At 39.9% G+C, this 16,263-nt stretch overlaps 2 protein-coding genes across 2 annotated transcripts; one reads left to right on the forward strand and one right to left on the reverse strand.

The window, feature by feature from the left end:
- Positions 1–4,387: 4,387 nt before the first annotated feature.
- LOC148300603 (uncharacterized) lies at positions 4,388–7,216 on the reverse strand. The gene is made up of 4 exons (XM_088274545.1): positions 6,924–7,216; positions 6,296–6,663; positions 5,890–5,979; positions 4,388–4,843 (listed from the first exon to the last, which is right to left on the reverse strand). The coding sequence occupies exons 2-4, from the start codon at positions 6,615–6,617 to the stop codon at positions 4,767–4,769; spliced, it is 489 nt and encodes a 162-aa protein (XP_088130671.1). The 5' UTR covers positions 6,618–6,663; positions 6,924–7,216; the 3' UTR covers positions 4,388–4,766.
- A 2,410-nt stretch (positions 7,217–9,626) lies between these two features.
- Positions 9,627–14,728, forward strand: LOC148300604 (uncharacterized). The gene is made up of 3 exons (XM_088274546.1): positions 9,627–9,748; positions 10,721–10,839; positions 11,830–14,728. Exons 2-3 carry the CDS (start codon positions 10,729–10,731, stop codon positions 13,054–13,056), a joined length of 1,338 nt encoding a protein of 445 aa, XP_088130672.1. The 5' UTR covers positions 9,627–9,748; positions 10,721–10,728; the 3' UTR covers positions 13,057–14,728.
- The last annotated feature ends 1,535 nt before the right edge of the window (positions 14,729–16,263 follow it).

The raw sequence follows: 16,263 nt of genomic DNA on the forward strand, positions 1-16,263 counted from the left end.
TCACACAGGTGAAAAACCCTTCTCTTGTTCAGAGTGTGATTACGTATGTTCACGGAAAGGGTCTTTGAAGATTCACATGTCTACTCACACAGGTGAGAAACCGTTCTCTTGTTCGGAATGTGATTATAAATGCTCACGGAAAGGCTCTTTGAAGATTCACATTTCTACTCATACAGGTGAGAAACCCTTATCTTGTTCAGAGTGTGATTACAAATGTTCTCAGAGAGGGACGTTAAAGAGACACATGTCCACTCATACTGGTGAAAAACCTTTCTCTTGTTCAGAGTGTGATTTTAAATATTACCAGAAAGGGGATTTAACGAGACACATGTCAGTTCACTCTTGTGAGAAACCCTTCTCTTGTTCAGAGTGTGATTTTAAATGTTTCCAAAAAAGGTATTTAAACAGACACATGTTAATCCACACCGGTGATAAATCCTTTTCTTGTTCAGAGTGTGATTATAAATGTTTCCAGAAATGGATTTTAAAGAGACACATGTCAGTTCATACTGGTGAGAAACCCTTCTCTTGTTTAGAGTGTGATTACAAATGTTCGCAGAGAGAGACTTTAAAGAATCACATGTCCACTCACACTGGTGAGAAACCCTTCTCTTGTTCAGAGTGTAATTATAAATGTTTACAAAAGCGATCTTTGAAGAGACACATGTCCGCTCACACAGGTGAAAATCTCTCCTGTTTTTCGTAGTTTGATTTAAATAAGCACGTTTGACCAAAACCTTTGAGAATCCTCTGCTTTTGTGTGGGACAGAGTGTGATAAATAATTACGGACAAAACCTCAATGGTAAGAAACCATTCTCTGATCAGACTGTGCTTTCACTGAGGAACTTCAAACCAACACATGTTTTTGCGTACTGATGAGAATGTACTGCACGTTCAACGTGTGATTATAATTGATCAGCATTTTAACTCATACAGATAACAAATGTGATTTTTTTTTGTTGAAAGCATACATGGAACTTCGTCGTGAAACATTTCAACGTGGCAAAAATCAGTTCTTAAATTATTTTATTTTTTAAAACTGTATCGTGCGTTTTATAAATTGTAAAAAGTAGCCTATAGCATGATATCTGGCTCATTTGGAAAATAGGTACCGTGTCTTGTTTGAGGGTTTTGGCGCCCGGAGCACATGGTTGCTAGTAGACATGTAGCGTCTTCGACTTGTGCGATACGTGAGTCCAAAAACAGTATTCTTAATGTAATGATAAATTTATTTAACACCGCCCATCGGTTTGTTTGAAGTAAACAAGGGCGGTAGACGCATTGTAGCTGATAGGAAGTATTACTCGGAACGCAGCTGAATACTCTCCGTGCTTTGTCGTCGAATCGGCTCGTCATACGATGTCCAGCTCTCGGAAATGCGGATTACGCGCAAAACGTCTTGACGTGATCGCGGCTCGGCCCTCTCCCGCCGGCCACTTCATCAGCGCAGTGACGTCACACCGTCCGGCACACGGTCGTCATGCCGCCCGATCAGGACCCCAGAGTGCCTCGCGTCCGGCCCTTCAGGTCGTGTATGCAATGCAAGTTTTTTATTGAGTTAGTTATATGTATTTAAGAGTATATATTTTTTGACATCTCAACATAGATGAAGAAGAAGTAGGCCGGTTAAGTGATCACTTTACACACATGTAACATTCTACCCTAACCAATTCTGCCCATGGTTGACAACCACACCTCTCAAATTCTTGGAACTTCTAAGCATTTTTATTAAGCAGAAACTATTTAATTTATATGTTAAGATGTCAAAAAATAGTATTGAAAATAACTCCTAATTTGAGATAATCCAGATCTGGAACAAGTATTTGAACACACTCAAAATGTTGTAGCAAAATAATGAAATGTTTTATTTGGTTCATTAAATGAATATTTAATTTATAGTGTTTCAATAAAATCCCGCCCTCTTGACTACTGTAAAGATTATGACCATACGGATGCTGTGTGTGTTCACATACACCTTTGCAAGGGTGATTTTGATGCGTCACGAGTGATCATATAAATGCCCCGTGTTACCATAACGGCACAAACATCCTCACAAGGGCTATTCTATGCACCACGAATGTACTGATGCTTCGTGGGATCCAGGACGGCACACACACACACCTTTGCAAGGGTGATTCTGATGCACCAAGAGTTATCATACGGATGCCCTATATGTACCATAAGTGTGATTCGGATGTATCTCTTGTGGACGTACAGATACTGCGTGTTCCATAACGGCACAATTCACAAGGTGATCCTGATGTACCACGATTGTTTTTTTTTAAATTACCTAACGTCATTTTTTTAGTTACCTAACGTTCAAGTGACTCTGAAATCTAGGTACGGCTTATGCAACACCGCTTATCATGACCCTACTCAGGCTTCAACTGTTAAAATTTTAAAGCCTGTGCCTACTCTTTAATGGATTTACTCTTTATGTTTAAAGTTACTATATTTTCATGTCATTTATGAGTAAAAATTCTAGCAAAAACACTCGCTACCTCGCTAGAGAATGGATACATTATCCTCTAATTTGGGTGTTTTTCCTGGTATCTACATTTTTTATTTTATCCCTCAGGCTAATCAATACCAAGCGTGGATCTTTCAATGGATCGCTGTGTGCACTTGGGGTTCTTTGCATTTCTATTTGTCACAGCCCATAGTCTATAGTTCATATGTGCTTACTTGCAGTATGCAGGATTCGTACATTTTTCTTTTCAGACAGGTCGGAATCTCATATTTTGTAGAATATGTTTGAACATTATTGTACAATATATTTACCTTTTTTAAAATATGAATGGTGAGAGAAATCGATAATTTTATATATTATTAACAATATATTGCTCATTTGCGACTGTCAAGTTCGTGTTGCAAATACGGGTTGTGTATATTATTGATACAATTGAAGAGCTAAATAAACCCGCTAACAAAATAATGTTATTCAAAAAAAGCATGCTCGATTATTAACAAATATGGGATACCACGGGAGATCCTTGAATAATTATGTATTCAAGGATCTCCCCTGAGATAATATTCTATTCTTCTTATGAAAGGTAAGTAATTACCGAACACAAATATTGCCTCAAGACGTCGACCGAAAGGTTAAGGTAAGGAGGTACCCTTAGCCATTTTTTAAATTACCTAACATACGGCTTATGCAACACCGCTTATCATGACCCTACTCAGGCTTCAAATTTTTAAGTTTATAGCCTATGCCTACTCGTGAGTGGATTTACTCTTTATGTTTAAAGTTACTATAATTTCACGTAATTCGTGAGTGAAAATTCTAGGCAAAAACACTCGCTATCTCGCTAGATACATGAGTTTATACATTTCATTGATTGTAAGTTACTCAGGTGAATGATTTTACTTAGGAAGTGAGTTTACTTATGTACTCATGTAATATATACAACATACTTACAAAACGCCTAATAATACCATATACTTAACATATCACTACACTAGTTCATGTAACTATGTAGCGTCCTGGTGCGGAGGTGGGCTCGTCTGCAGCGGATCCAGCTGTGTTAGTAATGTAGTAGTGCATATGGAGTCCGTGTTTGTATCTAAAGGGCATTAACGAGACTCCCGTTCCATATGAACACAGGTCGCGGACGAGGGAGTTCCTTTGCAATCTGCTGGTGTTTGGTTTCTGCGCGTTGTTTATGAATTTCGCAAGGCATTGTTTTATTTTATCGATTTTCCGGCGATCGTGAATTTTCTGGAGGTTTTCGCGATGATGCGTATTGTAAATGATTTTGATAGCGCAGTATTGTAGAGTCTACAGCGTGTTGTATTTGGTTTCGTGTATCGATACGAACGCCGGTGCGGCGTATGTGATTACCGGTTTGATAGTGGACGTTTTGAGTATTTTTCTGTTTTTTTTTTATAGATAGTTACCAGGCAAGACAAAAAATAGCGTTCCAATCTAAAAACAAAGGTCTGAAATTATGCAAATTTCTTGTAAAAACATATGTGTGGAGTGTGCTACTGTATGGTTGCGAGACATTCAAAATGTGGACCTATATAAGAATGCCTGGTACTACGAAGAATCGAAGAAAGAAGGGACCTACTCACTGTCTTGAAGAGACGCGCCAAATGGATCGGCCTCGTGTTGCGACAAGAGGGTTTCCTGCTCCTGGGAATCGAGAGAATGGTCGAGGGAACTAGCGCCAGAGGACGTCCACACCGCGAATATTTTTGTACGAGGACATGGGCTTTTTAACGTATGAGGAGCTGAGGGTGGTGCATAATAGATAGACCGCATTGACGAAGGAGGTGTCATTAGTTACTGCAAACTAAAACACAAGATTGAGATCATAGAAGAAGACCTTATATCTCCATTCACTGGTCAAGACGGCGGTGTATAAATTAAACTCTTTCACATTTATTTAAATTTTATTTATTAAGAGAAAAAAACACTTAACTATTTATTTTGTATACTAAAAGCATTGTAAACTTTGTGGTATAGTAATATAACACTTTTCTTATCATTCATCGATATCTTTGTATAATACCACTTAAAAAAACACGACTTCATGACTACCAGATCTGGATAATCACTCCATCATTAGGTCTACATTTGACCTGTAAATTAATTATTTATTAAATTGTCCTATAATACATATCTTACTTGCATGGCGAAAACGGAACTAGAGGATCATGTGCCGGACGGTGTGACGCTCACCGCGCTGATGGGTACACAGTCTATACTGTTTAAAGGTTTCGCAACAGTATGGTTACAAATGTGTCTGTTAAGATCCCCTTATACAAAGGTTAGTAGCTCACTCCGTACAAGAGAATGGTTTCTCACCTGTATGAAATGAATCTTTAGAAGACTTTCTGTGAACAATAATAATCTTACTATAAGTAAGAGAAGGGTTTCTAAACAATGTGGGTTGAGATGTGACCCTTTAAATCCATTTCCGTGAACATTTCTGATCTCACTCGGAACAAAAGAAGGGTTTCTCACCAGTGTGAGTAAACATGTGAATCATCAAAGACGTGAGCATTGATAATCATACTTTGAACAGATAAAGGTTTTTCTCACGCGTGTGTTAAAATATGTCTCTTCAAAATCCCTTTCCGTGAACATTTATAAACACATATTGAACAAGAGTAGGGTTTCTCACCAGTGTGAGTGTACATGTGCTTCCTTAAAGACGTTTTATCATAACATTTATAATCACACTCTAAACAAGAGAAGGGTTTCACACCAGTGTGAGTGGACATATGAATCTTCAAATTACCTTTTTGTGTACTTTTATAATCACACTCTGCACAAGAGAACCGTTTCTCTTTAGTGTGTGTTAAAATGTGTGTCTTCAAATCGGTTTTCCGTATAAATTTATTATTACACTCTGAACAAGAGAAAGGTTTTTCGCCCGTATGAATATACATATGATTCCTTAAAGACCATTTATTTGAACATTTATAATCACACTCTAAACAAGAGTAGGGTTTCTCACCAGTGTGAGTGTACATGTGCTTCCTTAAAGACGTTTTATCACAACATTTGTAATCACACTCTAAACAAGAGAAGGGTTTCTCACCAGTGTGAGTGGACATGTGATTCCTTAAAGACCTTTTATATGAACATTTATAATCACATAGTGAACAAGAGAAGGGTTTCTCACCAGTGTGAGTGGCCATGTGATTTTTTAATGACGCTTTCTGGGAACATTTAAAATCACACTCTAAACAAGAGAAGGGTTTCTCACCAGTGTGAGTGTGCATGTGATTCCTTAAAGACGTTTTGTATGAACATATGAAATCACACCTTGAACAAGAGAAGGGTTTCTCACCAGTGTGAGTATACATGTGATTCCTTAAAGACGTTTTATGTGAACATTTAAAATCACATATTGAACAAGAGAAGGGTTTCTCACCAGTGTGAGTGGTCATTTCTTCAAGGCCGTTAGAATGTACGTGCTCTAATTTCTCTGAAAGTGACGATATTTTATCACTTCTCGTTAAATCTGGAAATAAAAAAATGCAAAAAATTGAAATAAAGCAGCCACCAAAATACAGAAATGATCATCTCAAAACCTCCATCACTACAGTGCTATTCGCTATCATTTTTAAGTGGATAGACTCCAATAATGAAGGTGGCCGTTAAAGACACACTTTAGTTTTACCCTTTTGGGTAACCAGCCTTTTAATTAATAGATATTTATTATTTGTCGAAGTTTGAATAAAACGGTTTATTGTTTTATTTGGACCTCCAGCAATAAAATGCGGTAAGCCCGGCATCTTCATAAATGTGGATATTATTTATAACAAAATGTTACTCACTAGATTCAGCATCATGTCTGCTCAAAGATTCCATGCATTCTTGTTTTATATCAGGATAATCAATATCTATATCGGTGAGGATAACTACATCACTGGATATTAATTTCTGGTGTAGATCAGTTGCAGTCCCCGGTACAGCTGGCTCCTCGTTCAGGTGTTCCCGAGTATGGGGAGTATCATCATCACTTCCTGGTTCCTCCTTAATTATACGATCATCTGGGTCATAGTAAACATCGAGTGTTGCCCCTTCTCCAGCAAAGAGGAGAGTATCCCTTTCTGCATCTCGCGGTTCAGCCTTCACAGGAGTTAAAGTGGACTCCATCTGTTTTACAAACGATTCCAGTTTTGGCAGAAAAAAATCCTGTATCCTGCAAACAGAAAACACGAATAAAATAAATATAAGAACATGATGATAACCATACAAGCAGTAGCGTGTATGCCACATAGGTACACAAGTAGCGCCTAGGCTACCTATCTTGTAGTATAATTATTTTTATTTGGATGGCGACCTAACAAGGTCAAGCGTATCTTATACGCTGTATTACATTCGCCATTATACCTATGATTGATAGCCAATTTTAGTGATGTAATTACGAAAAGTTATATGAATTTGCAAGTGATCACATACAACGCTTTATCATCTCAGTTATTACGAATCATCTCCCCATTTCCTATGTCTCGATACTTTGAACATGCATTGTTTCAATTTTGACAGCTACAACTGTCTTCATTGATTCCCGTTAGTAAGGGAAGATCATTTATTTTTTTCCAGTAACACTCATTGTCGTAACAAAACACTTGTTTCCTACACTGAAATACATAATTATTACAGGTTTTTTTCAATGATTTAAAAATGATTAGAATAATTATCTGTAAGCGTGTGGACGTCACCACCGATTGGAATACGTAGATAATAATATTATTCATAGACAATATTGAATAATTAAGTTTCGAAGAGTAAAAAATAAGTATCTACTTGCCTAAAACATTCCTTCAGTAGTCTAGGGCTACGTTCCGCGCGAGTGGAAAAAAAATCAGAGTTCTCCTCTTTCTCAAACCATCCAAGGATCCCCGCGATCCTTCCAGCTATCGCCTCATCAGCCTCCTCACCAGCATCAGCAAGGTGCTGGAGAAAATCATTCTCGTCCGCCTCACGGAGCACACCGACGAGAAGGAAACGATCCCGACGAGCACTTCGGTTTCCGCACCCGGCACAAGGGCGCCGCCATGGCGCTCTTGGATCTAGTGAAGGCGTTTGACACCATGTGGATCGACGGGCTCATATTCAAACTCATCAACATTGACACACCCAAGTACCTCATCGACATACTACACTCGTACCTGACGGGCAGGAGTTTCAAGGTTGCGGTGAGAGACACGCATTCCACTGACAGACCGATTCCCATGGGCGTGCCCCAAGGCAGTCTCATCGGTCCACACCTCTTCAACATCTACACCCATGACATACCCACGTTGCAGAACTACTCGAAGGCCATCTTCGCCGCCGACACCGCCCTCTACGCCACGTCCTGGTTTGCCGACTTGGCGGCACGCCATCTCCAGAGCGGACTCATCGAACTGGCGACGTACTATCACCGGTGGAGACAAGCTGAACGAGTTGAAGACCGAGACCATTGTGTTTACGCAGAAGAGAAGGGAGGGCGACGCCGTCGGTCAAGATCCAAGTCAGAGGAGTGGAAGTCGAGTGGCAGAAAGAGGTCAAGTACCTCGACAGCAAACTCAACTGGAACAGATACATCACGTACGTCCGACAGAAGGCGTCGGGAGCCTTCGTGGCCCTGTCGCCCATCTTCAGACGTTCGAGCGCAGTATCTACAAAAAACAGAAAAATACACGTCCACTATCGAACCGGTAATTACCTACGCTGCACCCGCGTTCGCCTTGATACACGAAACGTTTTTTTCCATTTATATTCTAAACAACAAAAAATGACCAATATACATACATTCTTTTTAAAAAATCGGGGTGGAAAGACGTGCTATCACTTCGGTGGTCGGCCGTTGTTTGAATTCTATATTGGCGTTGTTATACCCTTAAAGGCCAGAAAGATATTGTTCATAAGTATCAAAGGAAAGAAAAACATACTAAACTAATTAAAACTAACTAACAATCACGCCGCTTCTACGCAGTGGTAGGCAGAGAGAATAGAACGCAACACCACTCTGTCTTTGCAAACATTCTTCGCCTCTTCCACGTTCATGCATATATTTCCTCGTACATACCTGCTGACTATTTCAACCGATTATTTAGAAATATTCTCTTCTTCAAACCCATATCCACACCCCAATGGTGCATAGGGCACTGCATCATAGAAACGCAATGTTATCTTGATCGTTAACAGATGAAGGAATGATCAGCCCTCCGCTTCGGGTACCAGTCCATGGTAATATTTAATGAATATTAGAGTGAAAAAATCACTTATATTTATTTGATCCCTCCCCTGGGAATCGAACCCGGGACCTACAGAACGGTAACCAAGCGTGCTGACCATTACACTACGGAGGCAAACAAATATTAGGTGACCTGTAAATTTTTGAAATGACGTTTGATCATGTAAGGTCTTTTGGGGAAACGTAGGCAAATAAGAGAAAAGTTATATGTTTTTAAATGTCAACATAGATGAAGAAGAATATGGATGTTTGAGTATTTACAGGGCTTACAACCTCACACTCAGCGCACAATAGTTAGTATTCAGGCCGCGAGTCGGTATAATTGGCGGACATATGTATGAGGGGATCCATGAATGTGCAAGAGGCGAAAATTGTTTGACGGAGTAGTTGTGGCGTTCATTTATCTCTGCCATTCTTTGCGGCGTGATGGTTAGTTTATAAAACAAGGTTTTTTTTTTAAATTACCTAACGTCCAAGTGACTTTGAAATCTCGCTCTAGCTTATGCAACACCGCTTATCATGACCCTACTCAGGCTTGAACTTTTTTAGTTTTATAGCCTACACCTACTCGTGAGTGGATTTACTCTCTATGTTTAAAGTTACTATAATTTCATGTAATTCATAAGTGAAAATTCTAGGCAAAAACACTCGCTCTATAAAGGTGGAGACTGACAGGAGCATTTCGTAGTTACATCGCTCGCGGCAAGCATCACCGAGCATCCGAAACTATGGATGGAGTGCTCGGCTCTGTGTACTGGCTGCCTGAATGCTCGCATCGTAACGTGTTACGTTACGACGAAATGCTCCGGTCAGTCTCCATCTTAAAACAACGTTATAGGTAGGTACCTATAAAGTTTTATCTGCCTATTTATCTATGGTATTGCGGAGTATGATTTTCTCTATGGTAAGATCCGTCAGCTGTCAAAGTTTAATGCTCGTCTCCGAGTAATACTATATACAAAAGTAAAGAAATAAAAGTTTTATTCTGAAAAAGTGATAAAACAGATGAAACCAATAAATCGTTGTTGGATTATCGTACATTGTGAGTATTTAGTAGTTTGCTTTTAATAATAATTTTGAAAATTGTATGCTCCTTCTTTTTAATGGTCTAACCTGTTTTCTTCGTTTGATCATTAGCTGTACCAAACCCGAATGCAGCAATTAATCGTTAGCAATACTTTCCTATTTTGATGCACGGCGGGTGTTTTTTACGTCCGCGGGCCGCTGGCGACGGGATTTGATAACAGGGTATCATCAATCGGGAGGAATATCTAATTTAACATACTCAACCTATAAAGGATTGTATTAGACTCGTTTTGTGTTTGTAACAGCTGATATAATCAATTTTTGAATTAATAATTGTCTTTTGCGAAATTCGCCTTCGTAAAAACCCTGTTTTCGTAAGTTGGTAACGAATGACGTCACAGAAACGAATCTACACTACTACTATTACAGCTCTTTAAAGCAGATACATAAAGGGATACGCCCCATAACATTTCTGATGACCTAAATTTTAATGACGTATAGCGGTGTTCGTTTTTCGTTTTATTAAAATATCTAAAGTTAAAACCTTCATATCTCCCTTAGTTCTCTACATATTTCAATGAAAATGTTACCAATAGTCTTATTATGGTGGCTTTCTATCCTATGCATAGTGGCTATTTCGTAGTCATACAGGAGAAAGTGACCAAGTGCATTGTTTTACAAAAACGTGATCATTGACTATTTGATATCTTACTAGCTTAATATTGCCCTGAAAAAATCCCAAAGGATTTTAAACTTGGAAGTATAATATATTGACTTGTTAAAAATGACTAACTGCATTGATGTTTATTTTGTTGCCAAGCAAAAGTGACTTAAATGGCCCTCCTGAACATTTTACGTTTTGGTATTTGGTCACTTTCTCCTGTACGACTAGGATTTATTGGTCGAACACATGCTTTGTACATCTTCATTTTACTTTCTATTCTCAAAGAAATTAATGAATAAAATTTTATTTTTCATTTTTTATCAGAACTAGAAATGGAGAGTGAGGTCCGAATCAAAGATGAAAATTTCACCGAGGAAAAAATGGTCGTCATCGAAATTCCAGCCATCTCGGCTGCAGCTGTGTGCCCCCAGACCGTCGTCAAGGTAATTTAAATATAAATAAATAGAATTTTTGGGTAATATATCCAAAATTAAACAAGGTATAGTTGTCCGCCTCCGTAGTGTAATGGTCAGCACGCTCGGCTACCATTCTGGAGGTCCCGGGTTCGATTCCCAAGGGGGGTAAAATAAATATTAGTGATTTTTTCACTCTAATATTTATTCAATATTACCCTGGACTGGTACCTGAAGCGGAGGGCTGATCACCTTTCCTTCATGTGTAAACGATCAAGATAACACTGCGTTTATATGACGCGGTGCCCTATGCACCATTGGGGTGCGGATAAGGGTTTTATTTATATTACAGTTGTATAGTTAAAATGTAACTTTGTTTTAAAATCACTGTAATTATTTAATTATAACTTAATTATAATGTGAGTATTTTTGCCTGGAATTTTCACTCATGAATTACATGAAATTACAGTAACTTTAAACATAAAGAGTAAATCCACTCACAAATAGGCATAGGCTATGAAACTTATAAAGTTGAAGCCTGAGTAGGGACATGATAAACGGTGTTGCATAAGCCGTGTCTAGATTTCAGAGTCACTTGGACGTTGGGTAATTTAAAAAAAATATATATATATATATTACAATGTCTACCGGTTTCGAAGCTAACCGATTCTTTATCTTGATAATACTATTAGATAATACTTGATATACTATCTGATTAATACTAAAACTCTATCTACTAAACAATATTCAACATATTTTGACGGTTAGGGTTAAAATTCCTAAATGTTTTTCCTATATATAGGCTGGGACACGATGAGCACTGTAAGGAATAAATTCCTAATTTATTATATTTATCAGCATCTATATTATTTCATAATGATTTATTTATAATTTACGTTAGTTAGTTAGTAAGCAAACCTATTTTAATGCTACCATTTTTGAAGTAAAATGCACTGACAACAATCTCGGCCTCGAGTGATGGTCTGCTTTTAATGCGTTTTGTATTCCAACATGTTTCAGGCGGAAAATGGATCTCCGAACATGCAAAACGCACGTGTGAATCTCAACTCTCAAAACGTGGACGTTAGTGTTAAGAATGAATACGAATACTTTGAAGAGACAGATGGAAACTTTGAGAGCTGCGAAGCCAGCGATGGAGAGATGCGCGGCGAGATGGATGGAGCTGATGCTAGGAACGAGGGAACATCGGGTACGGAAGGGAACGATGTGCACTTGTGCGAGGTGTGCCAGTTCTGCACGGAGACCAGCCGGGAGATGCGCGGGCATCTGGACGCGCACCGGGGCCTGGCCCCCTTCGCGTGCAACCTGTGCCTGCACACCTGCAAGCGCGTCTACGACTTCAAGATGCACCTGATCTCGCACAAGGGAGAGCGCTTCCCCTGCGAGTCCTGCAAGTACGTGGGCTCCACCCCGCACAACCTGCGCAAGCACCGCAAGCGCCACTCGCAGCCCGCCGACTCCTACCGCTGCGAGGCCTGCGACTACACCTGCCGCTACCTGCACAACCTGAAGGTCCACGAGGCGACGCACTCAGAGACCAAGCCGTACGCCTGCGACGTCTGCGACTACACCTGCAAACGCCCCGGGAGCCTGAAGAGCCACTCGATCAAGCATTCCAAGGTCAAGAATTTCTTCTGCGCAGTGTGCGATTTCTCGTGCAAGCAGTCCAAGACGTTGAAGGTGCACGCCATGTCTCACACAGATTCGGAACGGATCTTCTGCGAGCTGTGCGAATTTTCCTGCTACATGCCCCTGCAGATGAGGAAGCACCGGATAATCCACTCCGAAGACAAGAGGTATTCCTGTGACGAGTGCGGCTACGCTTCACACTCTTCGGGCAACCTCAAGGCGCACAAGCTGAACCACTCGGACGCGAGGCCCTTCTCGTGCGGGCTCTGCAGCTACGCGTGCAAAGTGCCCTCGCTGCTAAAGAAGCACATGTCGTCTCACTCGGAGGATCGGCCGTTCAAGTGCGACCAGTGCCCGTACGCCTCGAAGCGCTCGCGCAACCTCAAGAGCCACAAGGTGCGCCACTCGCAGGTCAAGCCGTACGCTTGCAGCCAGTGCGATTACACCAGCAAGCGGCTGGAGAATATACGCACGCACCGACTCACGCACTCGGTGGAGAAGCCCTTTTCCTGCGACTTATGCTCCTTCACGTGCAACCGCAGCGACAATCTGAAGATTCACGTCAACTCGCATAAGCGCAAAACTGAACCGACTTAACTTCCCTACACACACGTGATACGCGTCTTTTTTGGCACCATTGCGCTAACCCTATGCCAAAAATATTTAATGCGAGACAGACAGAGGGAACACGCTAACGAAAAAGTACATCAGTTCCATCCTAAAAGCACCTATTATGGCAAAAAAAATCTGGTATGAAAACAACAAACAATGTTTTCAAAATTATGTAGAAAAGAAAAAAAAAAATTCTACATAATTAACTCAGAAAATAAACCAAGAGTAGGGTGGTTAAAGACAAAACCAAATGGATCGGTCACGTGTTGAGGTCACAGGAGGGTTTCTGCACCTCTTTTTCTGTTTTCTTTTAACCCTTATACTCACATGATGGTGCATAAGGCTCTAAATAATATAAATGCAGTGTTATCTTGACGCCAACACACGAAGGAAAGGTGATCAGTCCTCCGCTTCAGGTACCAGTCCGGGATAATATTGAATAAATATTACAGTCGTAATAGAGGGAAAATGCGCCAAAGGACTCCCACGCCGCCAATATCTTTGTGACTTGTATGAGGACTTGGGCTGTTGGACGTATGATGAGCTGAAGAGATTAAGATTGGATGGAAGATTGAGACAAAAGAAAGACTTCAGCATCTTCTTGTATCCGGTATTGAACAAACCCCTCCCTCTTGCACAGTTGTCTGTTAAACGCGCCTCTCTTCCAGTGCAGGCCGGCCACTTCCCCAATGCCATCGGACCATCTTGTCTGCGGCCTACCCACGCTTCTAGGCCTTCAGTCAATCATCCTCTGCGTCCGTTTATTCTCAGACATGTACCACATGACCTGCCTAGTTCCACTTTTGTTCCGCGAATCTTTGGCTCAAGGAAAACGACTCTTACACTACATATTATAGGTGTCTTAGCTTGAGACGAAGCATCTATAAATTTTATACGAAAGTAGATGGTCTAAAAGTTTAATTTTTTTTTATACTAATGTAGATGGTCTGAAAGTTCAATCTTTCTTTTTATACTATGTAGAGTAGACGGTCTGAAAGTTCAATGGTTCCTTTTATACGAAAGTAGATTATCTGAATGTTCAATTGTTCTTTTTATACAAAAGTAGATGGTCTGGAAGTTCAATCGTTCTTTTTATATGAAATAAGATAAAAGCCCAAGGATTTCAGGGCTTGCGACCTGGCATTCAACTGGCCTGAGCATATGCTTCATACACTTGTGTAACGTTCACCCTTCTACCTATTATTGAACACTCATATGCATTAACTTTTAAAAGATGTATATATTCGCTGTTGATGGATTCCTTTCGTAAGTTAGTTGTAATTTTAACAGATTAGGAGGGGAGAATTTTTAAAATATATATCTGATTTCTTCTCCGTCTTATTCCTCATTACCGAGGGTTGTGACCCTTGCGGAAGCAATGACTCTTCTCCAGTTATCCCTTGACTGCGCTGCACGTAGCGCTCCAACCACCGAGGTGCCTGCTGCTGCCTTAACACATTAGTTACGGCAATGTTTTGATAAAACTGTATCTTGAGGCGGGCGACATTAGACAGCTGTCCGGAAATATAAAATATGTCAGTGAACTTCATATTTTGAACTTGAGGTTGAACTCGAAAACAATACAAAAACGGTTAAATGGTCTCTAATGTCTCAAAATAAAATCATATTAGTCCACAAATCACAACAGTAAAAAAAATGTTAAAAACACTAATAAAATATTAGAAAATAACAACACAGTTTAACAACCGCCGAAAACTCAAAATCTGCGAATAAAAAATGGTTTATGGGCTTTCCCCACACGCGTTTATTGCTTTGTAAGTACCAACTGCCGACTTAAGTATCGACTTAAGATCTTTGTATTTTATTTCATTTTAGGACAAAGAAAAAAATGCACCGTCTGTATCCATTGTTTAAAGTTAATTTGTAACATTTCCTTCAAAACAGATTACGACCATTAGCTATGTTTTGAACCAGTAAATATGAGTATTATTTTTTATATTACAACGACATCTATCCACTACACAACAAAAGCAAAAAGGCCAAGAGATTAGAAGTTTATGACGTGTTTTTTGTATACTAAATTGAAGGTAGCCGAAATGCACAAAAATGTGCACCCCGCCACCACACAAGTTTTCTGAAACGCACAAATATGTGCACACCGTACACAATGTGTTAACTCCATCGGTCCGTCGTGTGGGGATCATCCTCTCCCTCTCTTCCCCTCCAGGCTACCGATCACAACCAGTTGTTCCAGGCTATCCTCATTACCACGCGACATGTCCAAAGAACTGGAGAATCCGTCGTGTACAGACATTGGCCGGAGTCAAGCCATCCAAGTGTAGTTCCTGGCGAATAGACTCGTTGGTGCGTCTATCTGTCCATGGGATTTTGAACATGTGACTAATACAATCTTATTCTGACCGATATCAGCACCCAATGGTGCAAAGGACACTGGATTGCATCGTCACAGTGATAGTTAATTAGGTATGGCAGGCGATAAGTTCTGCGCTTCATGTATTAAATAAATATTAGAGTGAAAAATCATGGGCTTAGTACTATTTATTAATATTTATTTGTATTATATACATATAGATACGTTCCTTCATTCCTATTTAATAAAAAAAATATTCAATCCAACTATGTGTTTCATTTATTCACAATATTTAGAACATTGGAACAAACACATGAGAATAGAAAGTAAAATGAAAATATACAAAACATGTGTTCGACCAATAGCCACTTATGGGATTGAGGCAAGAGCAGATACTTCCAGAACAAAATCTCTATTTGGAACCTCCGAGATGAAGACTCTCCGATCCATAACCGGAAACACATTGCGAGACCGAGTAAGAAATACCGACATCCGGAGCATGTGTAAGACGGAGGATATCGTGAGGTGGGGACAACAACGAAGGCAATACTGGAATGAACATACAAACAGAATGTCAGAAGACAGACTTCCACATAACGCCCTTCAAGGAATCCCTGAAGGACGCAGACCCCCAGGCAGACCTCCGAAAAGATGGAAAGACAGCTGGGAGTCAACATCCCAAGAGCGACATGCGGAAGCACAAACACATCCCTAGGATCTACAAAAAGAAGAAGAGGAAGAATATTTAAAGCAGTGGTTCTGACCTTTTTGAAGTTAGGGAGCGCTTTTGATCATAGGGAAAATTCGCGGTACACAAAACCAAAGATCCAAAAAACAGACAAAGATAACTCTTATTAAAA

This window comes from Brachycentrus maculatus, unplaced genomic scaffold, assembly GCF_059751285.1.
Source record: "Brachycentrus maculatus isolate JH-2025_06_01 unplaced genomic scaffold, ASM5975128v1 h1tg000689l, whole genome shotgun sequence".
Taxonomy (NCBI): domain Eukaryota; kingdom Metazoa; phylum Arthropoda; class Insecta; order Trichoptera; family Brachycentridae; genus Brachycentrus; species Brachycentrus maculatus.

Excerpts from the sequence above, each read along its gene's own strand:
- LOC148300604 (XM_088274546.1), top strand. The coding sequence starts at position 10,729 with ATGGAGAGTGAGGTCCGAATCAAAGATGAAAATTTCACCGAGGAAAAA. Across the intron at positions 10,840-11,829 it reads GCCCCCAGACCGTCGTCAAG|GCGGAAAATGGATCTCCGAA; the intron begins GTAATTTAAATA and ends AACATGTTTCAG.
- LOC148300603 (XM_088274545.1), bottom strand. The coding sequence starts at position 6,617 with ATGGAGTCCACTTTAACTCCTGTGAAGGCTGAACCGCGAGATGCAGAA. Across the intron at positions 5,980-6,295 it reads CAGACATGATGCTGAATCTA|ATTTAACGAGAAGTGATAAA; the intron begins GTGAGTAACATT and ends TTTTATTTCCAG. Across the intron at positions 4,844-5,889 it reads AGAAATGACCACTCACACTG|AAAGTCTTCTAAAGATTCAT; the intron begins GTGAGAAACCCT and ends TATTGTTCACAG.